The 16,342-nt window shown below is 38.5% G+C and overlaps 1 protein-coding gene across 1 annotated transcript; it reads left to right on the plus strand.

Moving 5' to 3' along the window:
• The first annotated feature begins 26 nt into the window (after positions 1-26).
• Positions 27-15,380, plus strand: LOC127807750 (dolichyl-diphosphooligosaccharide--protein glycosyltransferase subunit 1A). The gene is made up of 10 exons (XM_052345803.1): positions 27-279; positions 540-584; positions 818-1,455; positions 1,549-1,696; positions 1,813-1,989; positions 5,801-5,869; positions 5,974-6,063; positions 14,156-14,314; positions 14,392-14,616; positions 14,815-15,380. The coding sequence occupies exons 1-10, from the start codon at positions 187-189 to the stop codon at positions 15,004-15,006; spliced, it is 1,836 nt and encodes a 611-aa protein (XP_052201763.1). The 5' UTR covers positions 27-186; the 3' UTR covers positions 15,007-15,380.
• Positions 15,381-16,342: the final 962 nt, after the last annotated feature.

Raw genomic sequence — 16,342 nt, forward strand, 5'->3', positions numbered from 1 at the left:
CCAGAGGGGCCCGAACCCGGCCCGAAGTTAGTGAAACTCGGGAGCGGAGGTAACACGCGCATGTGAAGAATCAGCCGTTTCTTTCACCATTTCGCTGCAGTAAGACACTTGGATCGAGCTCGGGCTCTCACGACTCTAAACCCTAATCTGCTCTCGGATAGAGTGAGTGAGAGAGAGTGAGAAGAGATGGGGATTCGTTTCTGTCTATTAGTGCTATCAATCGCTGTACTGTGGGCACCTTGTCTATCCGATCTGGTCCTATCGAAGGTTGATCGACGGGTATGTCTTTGTTGATTCAATTCCTTTCCCTGGTCCCTTTTTTCTCTTGATTCGATTTTTAGTTTTGTTTCCCAGAATGGAAAATCGAACTCGATCTGTTTGCGTTCTTGCTAGGGTTTCCAGTTAATATGGCAAGACTGTTATTTTTTACGTCTGATCTAAGAACACGTATTTGAGTTTTTGAGGCGCCCACTGCAAGCCTATTTCCTTGATCTTAATTTCAACCCGCTTCTCACTGCATTTTGATCCTCCTGTTGCAGATTGATTTGACATCGCAAATTGTACGCATCACGTCTTCGTTGAAGGTGGGAAGTTAACTCGTCTTTCATTTCCTTGCTTCATTCTTTGGCTCCACTATATTTTCTTATTTATCTTTTTGAGATGAAGTTCTGTTAAACTTATTTATGAATATCATTCGAAGAATCACTGCTGTTTCGGAATTCTGCAACTACTACTTAGGATTTAGTTTATCTGTTTGACTTCCAAATGCATACAAACTCTGGCACAGCTCATAATTTTTTTGAGCTCTTCTGTTTAGATTGAAAATGAAGGAGCTGATCTGGTTTCGCAAGTTTTGTTGCCCTTTCCTGATCATGAGGCTAAGAACTTAGCATATTTGGCAGCAACAACTAGTGAAGGAAAAGGGAAAGGAATAGTTTCTTCTTCCAGTCTCCCTATTGAAGTTGTCAACCCTAAGGGAATGCCTCAAGCCCTTACATGGTATTCTGTATCATTGCCCAAGGGGCTTAGTAAAGGGGAGAGGTTGATTTTGGATGTTCTGGCTGTTTTCACTCATTCACTGAGGCCATTTCCTGAGAAAATTTCTCAACCTGAAAATCAACGTGTTGTGTTCCAGGATAGTGCATACTATCTTTCTCCTTATGCAGTCAAGGTGCAACTGCTTAGTGTTAAATTGCCTCCTGATCCAAAGATTGAATCCTATACAAAGTTAGACAATACCAAGGTTTCCGGTTCAGAGATTAAATATGGTCCATATGAGAACCTACCTTCTTTTTCATACTCACCAATTGTAGTTCACTTTGAAAACAATAAGCCATTTGCTGTTGCTCAAGAGTTGGTGCGAGAAATAGAGATTTCCCACTGGGGCAATCTGCAGGTGACAGAGCAGTACAACCTCATCCATGGAGGTGCCCAAACCATGGGGGAATTTTCTAGGTATTTTCAAATTTTTTTCCCGTGTTTGTACAGGTTTTGGTGGTTCTATGTTATAAAGGATTTATTCTGTTATATTCTTCTTGAACACTGCAGACTGGAGTATCAGGCTAGGCCTCATGTAAGAGGTGCGTCAGCATTTAAGAATCTTGTTGCCAAATTACCACCAAGAGCTCACTCTGTTTACTATAGGGATGAAATTGGAAACATTTCAACATCTCATTTGTGGGGTGATGCAAAAAAGGTGGGAAATCTTGATTTAACCTGAAAAAATAAATCTGAATTATCTTCACTTTATAGAATAAAAAATCCATATTTTTGTTTCATGGTGTTTTACTTGTGTCCTCTCTGTAATTACAGACACTACTAGAATTTGAACCTAGATATCCGATGTTCGGTGGTTGGAGAACTTCTTTTACCATTGGATATGGCTTGCCACTCAAAGACTTCTTGTTCCAGTCAGATGGGAAACGTTTTCTTGACTTCTCTTTTGGTTGCCCAATTGATGATTTGGTCATTGACAATCTTATTGTGAAGGTAACAACTTTACATTATTTTGTGATATATATATATATATATGTATGTGTGTGTGTGTGTATAGAATCTCCTCACTTGGTCGAATTTAGGCCTGTCATAGTGACCCATGGGATGGGACTGCAAAAAAGAGTTGGACCGAGCAATATGTATGCATAATATATACGTGTTTGTGTGCATGTATATATGTTTGGATGTATGATATATATTCTTTTAGTTCCTATATTTGTAAGCTCGCTTTTTCACCTTTGTTTCTAATCTGGCCTGTTCCTCAAGAATAAATCTAACAATTTCTCCTCTACCATGGTCCATAAACCTTCTTCAAGTGATGCATTGGGCCTGTCTGCTGGTCTAGGACTGTATTGAGCTAGAGTTTGATAAAAAGTTCACATACTGAATACAAGCTTGTTCTAAGATAGCATTTATTAACTGCCTAATTCACTTAACCATTTTCTTAGTGCCAGCCTGGTAGGCCAATTGGCTCATTGCCAATTAACAAAAAGACAATAAAGTGGATTATTTTGGAGGTTTTGGTGGTGTCCTTGTTGTTTACGATAGGCTTCTTGCCTACCATTTATTTAGGGATGCTGCTTGGCTATGCTTTAGAGGTGAGGCAATGTAGGAAGGGTTGTGGAGAGATTTAAAAGGAATCTAGCCTCTTAAAACAACATATCAAGCCTTAATGCCACTAAGTTTTTCTTAATCTTATAACTCATATCATACTTTAGAGTCTTCTACCAAATTTTTCTACTTATTTTGCAAAAGACGCTGTCCATGCCATCCATTTTCCTCATAGGAGCCTTAATTGTTTTTCTTTTTGCATGACCAAACCATCTTAATCATGTCTCATGCATTTTATGTTCAATAGGAGCCACTTCGATTTTATTATGAATAAGCCCTTTCTAATTTTATTTTTTCTTGCATGGCCACACATCCATTAGAATATCCTCATCTCCATTATGTTCATGTTTTGCATATGGTGTTTTACTGCCAACATGTTATGCCATATAATAAAGCTAGTCTTATAGCCATCTTATAAAAATTTTCATTTAGTTAAAATGGAATGTTATGATCACACAATACACCAGATTTACTTTTTCATTTTAATCATCTTGCATTAATTCTATGAGTGACATTCTCACTAATTTCTCCATCTTTTTGGATAGTTGATCCCAGATATTTGAACAAATCTTTCCTTGAGATGACTTGATTTTCAAGTTTTTCCACAACATCATCCAAACTTGTATTTTTGAAAACTTTCATTCCATATATTCCATTTTTTAATCTGTTTAATTTAACACCTCTAGATTCTAAAGTCTTCCTCCATATATTGAGTCTAATGTTCATGCATTCTTGTCTCATCCACCCAGACATTATCATATGGCATACATTGAGGCACCTATCCTAAAAATGTTTAGCGAGCTGATTACGAGGGCTAAGATATATGGTCTTAATGCAGATCTTTGATGTAATTTAATTCTAATTGGAAAAGGCTTAGTATCTCTTTCACATGTTTTGACATTTTTTCCTGCATGATATATCTCTTTAGTAACTTGTATATAAGGAATTTTGACTCCTTTCTTCTCTGGGACCCTGCACAATGGTTTTCTAGAAATTGTCAGACTTTACTAAATCTATAAACTCCATATATAATCTTTTTGTTTATCTTATATCTTTCCAATAGGCACCCTTAGCAAGTATGTAGCTTCTATTGTTCACCTACTAAACAAAATTGGTTTTTAGATTCCTTGGTTTCTCTTCTTAATCTTCATAATCTTTGCTTCACTCAACCAATGTTCATATTTAACTCATTAGCTTGATTCCTCTACAATTTTCACAACTTTGAACTTCCCCTTTACTCTTTTAAATAGGCACTTAAGTGCCCTTCCTGCACTCATCCGGTAGCAAATAATAATGAGAAAGTCATCATCATCATCAATTGCACCTTATCCTAACCAATATTATTAATAGCTCAAGGTGCACTAAGGCGCACAAGAGTGTTGGAGCTTGAGGCGCAAGGCAAGGCTCACGCCTGGTGGAACTAAGTGCATGTTAACTAAAACAAAAAGAAAAATATGTACCCTAGTTGAAGAATAAGGTATAAAATAGGTTCTAACTCTTAATAATATATTCACAAGCATGTTATCAAGAAAATTAAAAATTCAACATATACATATACTAACTAAAAAAAATATTAAAACAAGTTACATACCTATAAATTTCAGCAAAGCATATCCCATCATATTTCAGCAACCAACATATAAGCATCACAAACGTAAAAAACATTGTAAGAAAAGCAAAGATTTTTAGTCAACTTAAAATAAATCTTAAACAATTTATAGGTCTTAAATCCTATTCAAGATTAACTAATTATGAATTTTAAATTAGCTAAAAATCATCCTCATCGTCAAGATCAAACATTTCCATATGAAAAGTTTTCATTGGAATTGGAATTTGAAAAGTTTCTTTTTTTTATTAGGATTCTATTAAAAATTACAACAATAAACAAAATACCAATTCCAATTAGTCGGAATTGAAATCTGAAAAGTTTTCCTTTCCTATTAGGATTCTATTAAAAATTATAGTAATAAACAAAATACCAATTTGGATTCCAATAACTAAATACCAATTCCAATTCGTATTTACTTATATTTAGAATTGGAATCTGAAAAGTTTCCTTTTCCTATTAGGAATCTTATCAAAAATCACAACAATAAACAAAATACCAATTCCAATTAGTATTTAGTTATAATCAGAATTGAAATCTGAAAAGTTTCATTTTCTTATTAGGATTCTATTAAAAATTACAGCACTAAACAAAATATCAATTCCAAAAACTAAATACCAATTTCAATTAGTATTTAGTTATAATTGGAATTGGAATCTAAAAAGTTTCCTTTTCCTATTAGGATTATATTAAAAATTACAGCAATAAACTAAATATCAATTCCAATTAGTATTTAGTTACAATTGGAATTGGAATTTGAAATGTTTCCTTTTCCTATTAGGATTCTATTAAAAATTATAGTAATAAACACTTAAATAGTAAAAATAGTTATAAAAAAAAAAAGGCCAGGAGCGCCTGGGAGCATTCTAGGTGCGCCTTTAATAACACTGATCCTAACTAAGTTAAGGTCGGTGGCATGACATTCATAATATCAATTAACTTTTAAAAATCACATTAACTTACAAATCCTTGCAAAAGAAATGTGGCAAAATTTTATGTTGGATGCCCATCTTGACGCAGCCCTCCAGCAAAGGAGTGGTGAGATAAAGTTTCAACACCATCGTATAAATTAGTTTCATGAGATGACTATAAATGAAGATAATTGATATGGTTGTGTTCCATCACATAGTTGGAATTGTGTAACCAACTTGTACAATATGAAAAAACGATTAAATAATAATAAGTAAAAAAAAAAAAGAAGAAATATTTGTTCTTTGTGTAAAGGGAACACTTATTATTTCCATTCTTTTATGGCTGAGCAAGGATATTGCCTTTTCTATTGTCAGTTTCTTGGAGAGTGATGTTCTCTTGTAGATAGACAGAGCCTACCATGGTCTTTTCCCACTCTTTATTACTGTACAGGGTTCACCGCCTTGCTCTCTGTATGGATTCCACATGGTGTTACATCTTATTCTTGTAAATGTTATCCTAATTGATTCTTGAAATCACTATAGTTATGCCATACGTTGGTCCATTCTAAGGCATTATGAAATCTAATGATTACTTTGAGCTCCTCTATGATGATTGTTGGAGTTGTATTTCTATATTCTTGATTTTGCGTTCTTTTCTTTTCTCCCTTAATAAAAGGTTGTTTTGCCGGAGGGCTCAAGGGATATTTCTGTATCGGTCCCATTTTCTGTGAAGCAATGGCATGAGGTATTGTAACACTAGGATTCATCCATTTTATTTTTGCTTTCTGCGTTCAAATTTATTGCCATTTTCTTTGAATGCTCCTCTCACGTTGCTTGTGGTTGATGCAGACAAAATTTTCCCATTTAGATATGGTTGGTAGACCAGTAGTTGTGCTAGAGAAGACCAATGTTGTACCAGAACATAATCAGCATTTTCAGGTATGGCTTTGCTTGTTCTTGAGTGAAATAAACTCTGAAAATGTGAGGCATCAAGTCTCCTAAGTTACAAATTCTTTTGCTTAGTTTATATTTTGATGATTTTGAACACTCTTACCATCAGTGATATTAGCTAGTTAATATCCATCTTTGAATGGGCTAATGCAGTTAGCATCTAAGTAGCATTAACATTTGCTGTAGAGGGACTAATTTCTAAATAGCATTGATACATTCTATAGATGAACTCTCTAGGACAGACACTTCTTGCATGCGTTCATATGTCCAATACTTTGTCAGCGTGTTCATGATTTGGAACACTAAATAAGAAAATATGAGCACTTTGTGACACTTAGATGTATAGGATAAGCACATCCCGAGTGCCCCGGCTAGTTTTTGAAGTGAGATTACTATTAAATATAAAGCATTTCCACAAAAATTGTAGCATCCAATGGACACATCTGAATACCGGGGGAAACAGTTACAAGTTTTGTGATGTGTGTTTGTGCAAACTGCAAAGTCTTTGTATGGTCTCTTCTAGAGTTCTTTATGCTATTTAGGTTCTTTTTGTGCCAATGCCCTCTTTATATCTTTATGCTATTTAGGTTGGAAACAATAAATCAGTGTTCTATACATGTAAGCAGGAAATAGAGTGGGGGCACACTAATAAAGAGCTGGGTTTTCTAAATGTTTTTGGCAAAAATGGCATGCATATATGGCATGGTTTTCAAGTTTGTTTATCCTAAGAATATTGGGTGTTTTTTTGTGAATGTGAAAGCATAGAAATTTGTTAAGTTTGTCAAGGGGAAATTTGCTTCCCTCTCTTGCTTTATCCCCATCTTCCCCCCTTCCGCCTTCCTCTGCTAACTCTGCATGTTATTTTCTCTATATTTCCATGTCAAAAGTTTTCTGGTTAGTCTCAAATGTCTATGGCCAATCCATTAATGAGCATTAAATTTCTCCAAGAGTTAAATCTTGCCTTGTGACTAAAGGGGGGACTATTGTAATAAGTATAAATGCTGGTAGGATAATTGTAATTGTGAGAAGTGTGAAGATTTGCATGCGGGAAGTGGTAACCGTTTTTGGCACCAACTTCCTGCTAGGGCAGAGTATATAAGCCCACCCTAATTCATTTTGAAGCATCGAATACCATTTGAACTGATTCATACTCAATTTCCCTCTCAAATTCTCTCTCCCTCTCATTTCATTCTTCCTCAATTCTCTAATTTCTCTTCCCTCCAACATAATTCCTGTCTAACTCTCTCTACAAAACAAGAGAGAACCTTGTTGAATCCAGGGGATTCAACAATTGGTATCGGAGCTTCGTTCCTAGCCCAAGAATTTTGACGAATTTGAGCATTTGAGCAATGGTGAACGGCACTCATATGAAGCAAATGGAATTGCAGCTCCAGCAGGTGACAACCACGGTGATGGATATGCATACTCGAGTCGGATCCATGGAGGAAACGATTGGAATGGTGGTTGATAAGAAGCTGGAGGAGGCATCGGATTAATTGCGCGGGCATATTTGCAATCAAATCAAAAAGGAGATGAGAGAACAAAGCAGTATGCTATGTGATCAGATGCAACAGTTTATGCTCATGTTCTCAAGCCAAGCTCAATGAGAATGTCTTCGGATTTTCCCCTGTGAGAAAGATCGAATCCGATATTGTCAGGAGTTGGCACGAGCCAGAGGGTGGTCGGCTCATCAGAGGTGGAGATTGATCTGGCGGCCATGGGGGACAATGGAGTGGAAAGGAGACCAGAGATCCAAATGAATTCAAATCACCACAACTTCCCTGTCCCGAAATTGGAGTTGCCAGTGTTTGATGAGATGAAGCCATGTTGGTAGATTCGACAATGTGAGAAATTGTTTGGGATATCGATACATCAGCTAGTCGATGATCAGAAGATCAATTTGGCAGTGGCCTACTTGAATGACATAGGGGATGTGTGGTACTAGGGGTGGTCAAGGGTAAGAGAAGAATGTAGTTGGAATGAATTTGTGAAAGGATTATGTGAAAGGAGAACTATGGATATAGTTGAGGAGTTCAACAAAATGAAGCAGAATGGATCGGTGCAAGAGTACCAGCTCAGGTTCGAGGAGTAGAAATCCCTGATGCTCAGCAAAAATCTATAACTGACTGAAGATTACTTCATGTCAAGTTTTATTAGTGGTCTGAGTGAGGAACTCAGATCCACGGTGAAGATGACAAGGCCAAGGACAGTGCAAGAAGCGGTGGAGAGTGCTTTGCTTTAGGAGTTGAATGTGGAAGCCTTGATGAAGAAGCAGAGGAATCGAGGCAAGGGAAATGGCTCGGGCTTCTCACCACTCGTGGGGAGGATGCAAGGAAGAGAGACATACTAGGCTGGGGTAATGCCAAAGCTACCGGCATTACCACCCCTTGCTAATGCGGGGCAAGGGGGCAGGGGAATAGAGCAGAGGAGGCTTACTAGGCTATGTTATAGGTGTGGGGATAAGTATTTCCCCAGACACCTATGTAGGAGGCAATTGCTTCTGTTGGAAGGGGGGAGATTGAGGAGGATGCAGGAGAAGAGGCCCATGGTTGTAGGGGATGATTGGGAAGAAGAAGACAATGGTACTATATCCCTCCAAGCCATAAAAGGAGTGGTTAGCTTCAAGATTATCAAGGTTGAAAGGAAGGTGCAAAAGGAACGCTCATTGATAGTGGGAGTACCCACAGCTTCATTGACGAAGGGGAAGCTAGGAGGATGAATTGTGAGTTGTCGAGCACTTAACCTCTATTAGTAACAGTGGCTAATGAAAGCAAGGTATTAAGTAAATTTGTTTGCCTGGGATTTTGTTGGACAATGCAAAGAGAAACGTTTGAAGCTGACCCGAGGCTGCTAAAGTTGGGAGGGTGTTAGATAGTTTTGGGGGTTGATTGGATGAAAGAGGTAAGTCCTATAAGCTTTGATTTTAATAAGGTGGAAGTTATATTAGAAATGGAAAGCAGGAGAATTACCCTACTAGGGAATGTGGAAACAAGTGCTTGTAAGTTGATTAGGGGAAAGAGGTTGCACAAGCTGCTCAAGTGCAAGCTCTCTCAAGTGGCTCAATTATTCTCGATTGAGGCCAGTAAGGAGATCGAGGAACAAGGGAAACAAGAGGGACAATGCTCAATGGCCACCAACAACCCAAACCACAACCCCATGGCAGGTACATGAGTTGGCTTCCCTTGATGCATTACTTATTGAGTTTAGGGATCTCTATTTGCAGAACCTAAGGACCTACCCCCTCAAAGACCATTTGATCACTCTATTCCTTTGCAACCCAACGATGTGTCAGATCTGCAAGGATCTGGCAATGCTTGAGAATTGATCTCTCTCGGTTGGTAAAGACCTCAGTGAAAACGAGAAGAATCTCGTGAAGTAGGGGGGAAAGAGAATTAGAGAAATAGAGAGAGATAGAGAAGGATAGAAGAATTGAGAAGGGAACTGAGAGGGAATCAAGATTTCATTCAAATTCTAGATGATCCCAATGGTAGGGCCGGCCACAATTTATAGCCTTCCCTCACATGCTACATCTCCTACCAAAATAACCACCTAAGTATCACACGCCATTACTACCCACATACAATGGTTTATAGCGCCTATTACCACTAACTTCTATTTATTATAGTATGCCCCCAGGTACATGACACGTTGCACCAATTAACATAAGATCCTATAGGTATCCCCCAATGCTTAAAACTAAAATTGAGAAATTAGTAAGAGAAATGCTAGACAATTCTATAATCTGTCCCAGCAGAAGCCCATTTGCCTCTCCTCTCCTTTTAGTTAAGAAAAAGGATGGAACTTGACGCTTTTGTATTGACTATCGCCAGCTAAACCACATTACCATCAAGGATAAATTTCCTATTCCTATTTTTGAAGACTATTAGATGAACTAAGCCATACCTCTATATTCTCCAAACTTGACCTGAGATCTGGCTATCATCAAATCCTAATGAGCCCAACTTGTATGCCTAAAATCGCTTTTAGAACCCACCATGGGCACTATGAGTTTACAGTAATGCCCTTTGGTTTAACTAATGCACTAGCAACCTTTCAAGCCCTAATGAACCACATCTTTGAGTCATGTTTTCGAAAATTTGTGCTGGTGTTCTTCAATGATATATTGATCTTCAGCCCTACCTTTTCTCAGCACCTAGAACACCTTAGGATTGTATTTAGCATCCTTAGATTCAATCGGCTATGCATCAAAAGGTCCAAATGTGCCTTTACTCAGAAACAGATGGAGTACTTGGGGCATGTGATTTTTTGTGCTGGAATTAGCATTGATCCCAAGAAAATTTCTGCTATGGTAATGTGGCCTAGACCAGAGAATATCAAGTCCTTGAGGGGGTTCTTGGGGCTGACGGGCTACTATAGGCGTTTTGTGAAAAACTAGGGAATGATAAGCAAGCCACTGACAGAGTTATTAAAAAAGGATAACTTTAGGTGGAGTGAAGAGGCAAGGACTGCATTTGGGTGTCACTGCTATGCTGTGACAGTAGCAACTCTTCTAATTCAATGTGAATTAGGGGTGTGCTGGAGAACAATGAAGAAGAATGGAGGGGGAGTGAAGAAAGGAGAAAGAGAGAGATTGAAGAAAGAAAAGTAGAGCAAAGTTTGAGAGAAGAAGAGACTAGAATTCTTGATTGATTTTCGATAATCCCTTACAGGAGGATTCAAGAGGATCTATAGTTTGTTCTATGGGTGCTGCCATAGCAGATCACTAACTATTTTGTCCTATTCTAGTCACCTTTACACCTGGCAGTACTAGCTAACAAACTACCTAGCTGGAAAAGGAAAATGCAATTAAAAGTAGTAGAAGATTTAAGCAATACAATAAGTAGCAACAAAAAGTCAGCAGCAAAATTAAGTCCCCTTTACGCCATGTGACATTGGGCAATTGAAGCAAGCCATGTGCGAAGTGCCCGTGTTGGGGATCTCTGATTTTGGTAAGCCATTCATCTTGGAGGTCAATGCTAGTGGAACCAGAGTAGGGGCTGTGTTATCACAAGAGGGCCGACCCTCGGCCTTCATGAGTCAAGCCTTAGTCCCAAGACATCAAGGGCTTAGCACATATGACAAGGAGTGATTGGTCGTGCTTATAGCAGTGGATAAGTGGAGGCACTATTTGGAGGGGGGGCAATTTAGAATCAAGAGTCAGGATAGACCATGAGAGTCTTAAGTTTCTCACACAGTAGAAGTTGCACACTAATTTGCAGAAGGGTATGGCGAAGCTGATGGGACTGAATTTTGTGATTCAGTATAGAAGAGGAAAAGAAAATGTGGCCGTAGACGCCTTATCAAGATGCTATGAGGAGGGAGACTGCGCAACCATTACAGCTTTGGTACCAATCAGGTGGCAGCCAGCTATGATAAGGGGACTTGGGCAAGGGAGCTACTGGAACAGTTCAGCTATGACAGCAATAGCAATAGCAGGTAGGGGTACACCATATGTAATGGCCTGATGAGATACCTGGGGCGATTGGTGATAGGGGACTGTGAGGCATTGAAGAGAAGAATTCTCCAAACCATGCATGATTCTCCTTTGGGGGGACACTTGGGTATTCAAAACACATACCAGAAGGTGAAGTAGGTGTTTTATTGACCTGGCCTGAAAAAGTTAGTGATGGAGTTCATATTGCAATGTGGCACTTGTAAGAGGTGCAAGCATGAGTCAGTGGCTAGACCAGGCCTCCTGCAACCCTTAGGGGTTCTAAATCAAGCTTGGGCCAACATAACTATGGATGTTGTAGAAGGATTGCCTCGGTCAAAGGGGAGGCATTGTGTCCTAGTAGTGGGGGATCGATTGACTAAGTACAACCACTTCCTCAGTTTGTCCCATCCATTCACAGCACAAGAGGTGGTTAGGGTGTTTCTGGACAATGTGGTGAAGTTATGGGGTGCCCCAAACCATCATTTCATATAGGGACAAAGTGTTTTCTAGCTTATTTTGGCAAGATCTGCTGAAATCATTGGGCTCTAAGCTCCACATGTCCACCACCTACCATCCAAAGACTGATGGCCAATCGGACAAGGTTAACCAGTGCCTTGAGACCTATCTAAGGTGCTTCTACTTTATGTAGCCCAAGGGGTGGCACAAATGGTTGTCCCTCGTGTAATGGTGATACAATTCCAGCCACCACCAATCCATTAGAATGACACCATTCGAGGCTCTATATGGATACAAGCCTAGCCTACTACCATCTATGGGAGAACCAACGTCTATGGCTGCTGTGAATGCCTATCTGCAGCATGGACAAGACATTTTACAAATCTCGAAAACGGAATTGGCCAAGGCTCAAAACTGGATGAAGCAGCTGGCTGATAAAAGGAGTGAGAGGACATTTGACGTAGGAGAAAGGGTATACCTCAAACTCAGTCAGCCCCATCTGATATATCTCCCGAGGCAGCCTATCACTAAACTAAGTCCCAGGTTCTACGGCCCTTATACCATCACTGTGAAGGTAGGACCAATAGCCTACAGGCTGCAACTACTCAAGGGGACACATTCACCCCATGTTCCATGTTTCCCTACTCAGAAAGGCAACTGGGGACCAGGCAGCCAGCCAATCCCTCCCATTTCCACTCAGGGAGGAAGAGCCAGCAGTCACACCAATAGCCATCCTGGACAAGAGAGTGATTTTCCAGCAAGGAGCCCCAATCACCCAAGTGCTAGTGCAATGGTCCTCATTACACCCGGACAATAACACTTGGGGAATATCTACCGGAGTTCCTCCAGCAGTTTCCAAGCGCAGCCAGCTTACTAAGCATTCTTGAGGACTAGAATTAGCTCAAGGGGAGGGGAGTCGTCATGTACCTAAAGGGGGGGACTACTGTAATAAGTATAAATGCTGGTAGGATAATTGTAATTGTGAGAAGTGTAAAGATATGCACGTGGGAAGTGGTAACCGTTTTTGGCGCCAACTTCCCCCTAGGGCAGAGTATATAAGCTCGCCCTGATTCATTTTGAAGCATCGAATACCATTTGAACTGGTTCATACTCAATTTCCCTCTCAAATTCTCTCTCCCTCTCATTTCATTCTCAATCCTTCTTCCTCAATTCTCTAATTTCTCTTCCCTCCAACATAATTCCCACCTAACTCTCTCTACAAATCGAGAGAGAACCTTGCCAAAGCCAGGGGATTGACAAATCTTATCAGATCTTGCTATGCAATAAATTTCAACTTGTGCTAAGCATTAGATCCCCTGCCCTCCATGTCAAGAATCCCTAACCGCATAGGTTCCTAATTTTTTCTGGCCCTATAAAGAGTGATGTTCATCATATTATATTCTATGCTATAAACTCTCATTTATTACAGGATATCAGCTATTTTTTTTAAATGCCATCTTACCCTATATAAAAAAAGAAGAATACTTAATTGGATCAAATTTATTTATATCCGCATGCTCCTGTACATGAGAATTAGGGTATGTCCCCATGTTGCGGTTTTCATGGAGATTTTTGAACATGTATCCGCCTCCAATAAAGATGTTTGATGCCCATTTGAGCTGGATTTTACATGGACCATCCATCTTTGCATCATGGTAGATGGCAATTGACTTGTAAAATTTGCTCTGCAACAATATAGAACGGTCTTACTGAGAATAGTTTTGACTTCTTCTACTTCAAGCAATGAGTCAATGCAATCTCTTGTATATAAAGACTGGATGTTATCTCTTCTATTCCAACTGGACTGTGATGTTTGAACCGAGATGATGCACTGAAACAGTCAGCGGAAGGCGGCAGCCTGGGGGGGGGGGGGGGAGGTGGTAATGTGGGCCCCCATCCTTCGGCTGACTGTTTTGCTAAATATAAATGCCATAAGCACAGGGACTTTTCTGTTCCTTTTTTCTATTTTTTACTGGTTCCCTAGAGATGAAATACCCACGTACATCATCAATTTTGCTTGCTTGAGCCTGAGTTCATTATTTCCTTGAAGGGCTTCTTTTTACTTGCTTAAGCCTTGAGTTCATTATTTAACGAAGAGTTCATCGTGCTTGTTTAAATCTGGTATGCCATCCTCCATTTAGGCACGGCAATTCTTACATTACCTCCTGGTTACAATTTTTTTTGCTGCAGGTCTATTACAAGTTCAACAAGCTTTCATTGCTGATGGAGCCATTGATGTTGATTTTTGGATTTTTCTCCCTGTTCGTTGCCTGCATCATTTATATGCATGCTGACTTGACAATCTCAAAGTCATCTGCTTCTTATCTGGCAAGACTGCAGTGGGATGAGGTAGTCAGGATATAGTGGTGTTCCATGTAGTATGTGTTAGTTTATGCTTTCATATACTGAATTGTCCCTTTTTTCAGGTACAAACTGCTATTCAGCAGGTTCAGAGCATTATAAATAGGTGCTTAACAGTCCACGATAGGCTAGAAGCATCATTGCGTGATCTCTCCAGAACAGGGGATGTGCAAGCCTGTAAAGCAGCTCGAAAGGCAGCTGACGGTGTGTTGAAAGAGCTTTCCAAAGAATTGAAGCCCTTGTTGGCTTTTTTGCGTTCTTCTCCTCAAGCCGCTCCGCTATTGCCAAAGGTTTGGGCATTACCCGTTCAAGTCTGACACCTTTTACCCCTTGATCGCAATAAGAGGTTTTACCTAGTAAAAATTGGGGCCAGCCTAATGGCTGCCACCTTTGATGCAGAGACTAGACATCGTGCATGCGATTCTTTTGTATTGTTTGTTATTGGTGGCAGTTCTGTTGAAAGCTTACTACTGACTTGTTTAATATAGGTGGACGACCTGGTTGCCAAGGAGAAAGAACTGCAGGAAAGAATAATGTCTAAACACTCTACGGTGGTGGACTCTTACGAGAAAAAACCTGGGGGACGTGAAATTGAGAACCGTGTCGCTGCTCTTCAGCAGAAAGTCGCAGCACTAAGGCAGGAGGTTGAAGACATCCTCGATGTTATTGAGGAGATCTAAAACTAACAAACATGCACCTTGACCGTGAGGAACACTTTTGTGGGCAAATTGGTCGAGCTCTGAATTTGTCTGTGGTCTGAAGGACAGCTTGATGAAATAGGTCCAACCATCTATGGTTCTTGTTTCATCTTACAGTAGATGATGGTAATTTATTAAAGATTTTGCCCTTTTTGTCTCTCATTTACATACACCTTCCTCTAGTTGTGGTTTAGTTGGGGCCGTACTCTTCTCGGTGACTTAAAAGAGTGTGGGGGCTTACATTTCTAATGTGGTAAATGAGTCGTGAAATCTGTTTCCTCGTATGGCGTAGATCGCACTCCCGTCTGTTGGTTGATTTTTGCTTTCGGGTATTACAAGAAAAGGTTATTTATTTATTTTTGTTTTATACCAAGTTTAGTAGATGTTATTTGTGGGGCTGCACTTTTTCCTGAACTTCTTTCTGCATGAAATAGAAGGTATAATTTGCCAATCTGAGAAAATATATCACCGTCATTTTATTAATAATATATATATAGTATCATAATAATTTAATAATATTGAGTCGTGTTTTCATGATTTAAATACATGGCAGTTGGTATTCTTTTTAAATCTAAAATTTAAAATATATTTTATTTTTACCAATTGACGTGTATTAAGGTCATGAAAACGTGGCATGATGTTATTGGATTGTGAAACGAAGTTAGTACGATGACGATGACGCGGTATCTTTGTCGATGACTTAATTTAGTTTTCATTTTTAAAGGGTGTTTGGTTTAATTTAAATTATAAGAGTTTTAAAAACTCCTAAAACAGAAAATTAGGACGTGTTAATTTTTTTTAAAAAAAAAATTATCAAAAAAGTTTATTAAGGAGGAGTTTATAAGTTATTTAATAAAAAACTAAGCCAAAATCAAATGTCTTAATAATTGCTTGTTTGTTTTGAGTCGTTTTTATTTGTTAATTTATATCCTACATTAGATTGCCTTTATTATTATTTAAAATTTTAAATTTAATTTAAATTCACAATAAATTTAAATTAAAAAAATAAAAATAACACGTAAATAGGTGTTATTTCAACCTTTGCCTTTTGAGTCTTTTATTCATTTTAATTTTAGAGTTCAACTAAATTTAATTTAATTTCAAATCTTTTTTTTTAATAGAAATAGTCTGAAATATAACGCCAATCAATCAATAGTCGCGATTACAAAAAAAAATAAAAAATCAACGGTGAAATTTGTGAGTATTATGTAAAATTTTATTTTATATTATTATAAATATTAATCTACAAGAATAATAAAGTTTTTTTATTCAAACGAGATAATAATTCATTTCTGATAATTGAGGATTGTTTTGATTT

This window comes from Diospyros lotus, chromosome 8 (assembly GCF_014633365.1).
Source record: "Diospyros lotus cultivar Yz01 chromosome 8, ASM1463336v1, whole genome shotgun sequence".
Taxonomy (NCBI): Eukaryota; Viridiplantae; Streptophyta; class Magnoliopsida; order Ericales; family Ebenaceae; genus Diospyros; species Diospyros lotus.

Excerpts from the sequence above, each read along its gene's own strand:
- LOC127807750 (XM_052345803.1), top strand. The coding sequence starts at position 187 with ATGGGGATTCGTTTCTGTCTATTAGTGCTATCAATCGCTGTACTGTGG. Across the intron at positions 14,315-14,391 it reads CAAGACTGCAGTGGGATGAG|GTACAAACTGCTATTCAGCA; the intron begins GTAGTCAGGATA and ends CCCTTTTTTCAG. Across the intron at positions 14,617-14,814 it reads CCGCTCCGCTATTGCCAAAG|GTGGACGACCTGGTTGCCAA; the intron begins GTTTGGGCATTA and ends TGTTTAATATAG.